General features: G+C 45.4%; 1 protein-coding gene across 1 annotated transcript in view; it reads left to right on the top strand.

Moving 5' to 3' along the window:
- LOC108639308 (major histocompatibility complex class I-related gene protein-like) overlaps nt 1-1054 on the top strand; it is a gene marked incomplete at its 5' end in the record, with an annotated part of 3938 nt that overhangs the window by 360 nt on the left and 2524 nt on the right. Inside the window, one exon of the mRNA XM_029958965.1 lies at nt 711-1017. Coding sequence (XP_029814825.1) covers nt 711-1017 — 307 coding nt within the window. The remainder of the gene's footprint in view (nt 1-710; nt 1018-1054) is intronic.

Genomic DNA, 1054 nt, shown 5'->3' with positions numbered 1-1054 from the left:
GAGAAACTGCTCAAAGACAAAGTTTTCAGTCTATAAGCAGGAGGTATCTTTATTATGGCACTGGGGAGCAGCCAGATCTCTCTGGACAACTGCTCTGTTCCAGCAACTCACAGCTGGTCCTTTTATACAAATTTTGCCAAGCAATTGCATCATACAATATAAATATTCATAATATTGCAACATACTTTTTAAATATTCATAACAGGTGGAGTTTAGGCGGAGTTATGGGCGTGGTCTTCAATATGGGGAGAATTTGAGGGGTCATTCCTGTTCTTCGGCCTCATGAACTCTTGTCCTTTCCTTCATCACCATCATAAACTTTGTGAACTTCTCTAATCTGGCCGATTTCCTAGTGTATTTGGCAGAGGTTCCTAATATTTGACAAGGGTTACCTATATTTTGGCTCATCTTCTTTCTTTATCAGTCTTTGTTTTCCTTCTATATACTTATTTTAGCCTCTTAGTTCCTTCTGTTTTCCTGAGTACCTATGCTTCTGTTCTCCTGTGTCAGTGTGTTCTGCATACCTTAGTAAATTATTGCCTCCGCTGTTTCTAGGACCAAATTCTTTGTGCTTTTGCGTAAGCCTATATTCTGAATTTAACTCTCTACTTTTCGTATTGCTATATTATATTTGCTTTCTAGGCCTTGCCTCGCTTCAGGGGCTCCATAGAGCTAGAATGGGGCTCCGTGGGGCTGGGACACAATTCCAGGGGTCTCCATGGATCCAATCCCACCCCCCAGGTCTCCACACAAGGCAGCGGCTTTATGGCTGTGACCTCCTGTCTGACGGGAGCGTCCGTGGATACAACCAGATTGGCTACGATGGGCGGGATTTCATCTCCTTCGAGCTGGGATCCAGGAGATTCGTGGCGGCCGATGGAGCTGCCCAGATCACCAAGAGGAAATGGGAACATGATGGGATAGAGGTGGACTATTGGAGAAATTACCTGGAGAACACCTGTCTGGAATGGCTCCAGAAATTCGTCAGATACGGGCGGGAGGCGCTGGAGCGCAAAGGTGAGGGAGACAGAATTCCCATGGGAATGTGGGATTT

This window comes from Manacus vitellinus, unplaced genomic scaffold (genome assembly GCF_001715985.3).
Source record: "Manacus vitellinus isolate BGI_N305 unplaced genomic scaffold, ASM171598v3 scaffold_187_pilon, whole genome shotgun sequence".
NCBI lineage: Eukaryota > Metazoa > Chordata > Aves > Passeriformes > Pipridae > Manacus > Manacus vitellinus.
The sequence above is the reverse complement of the archived record's forward strand: the minus strand, read 5'-3'. Positions and strand labels throughout refer to the sequence as shown.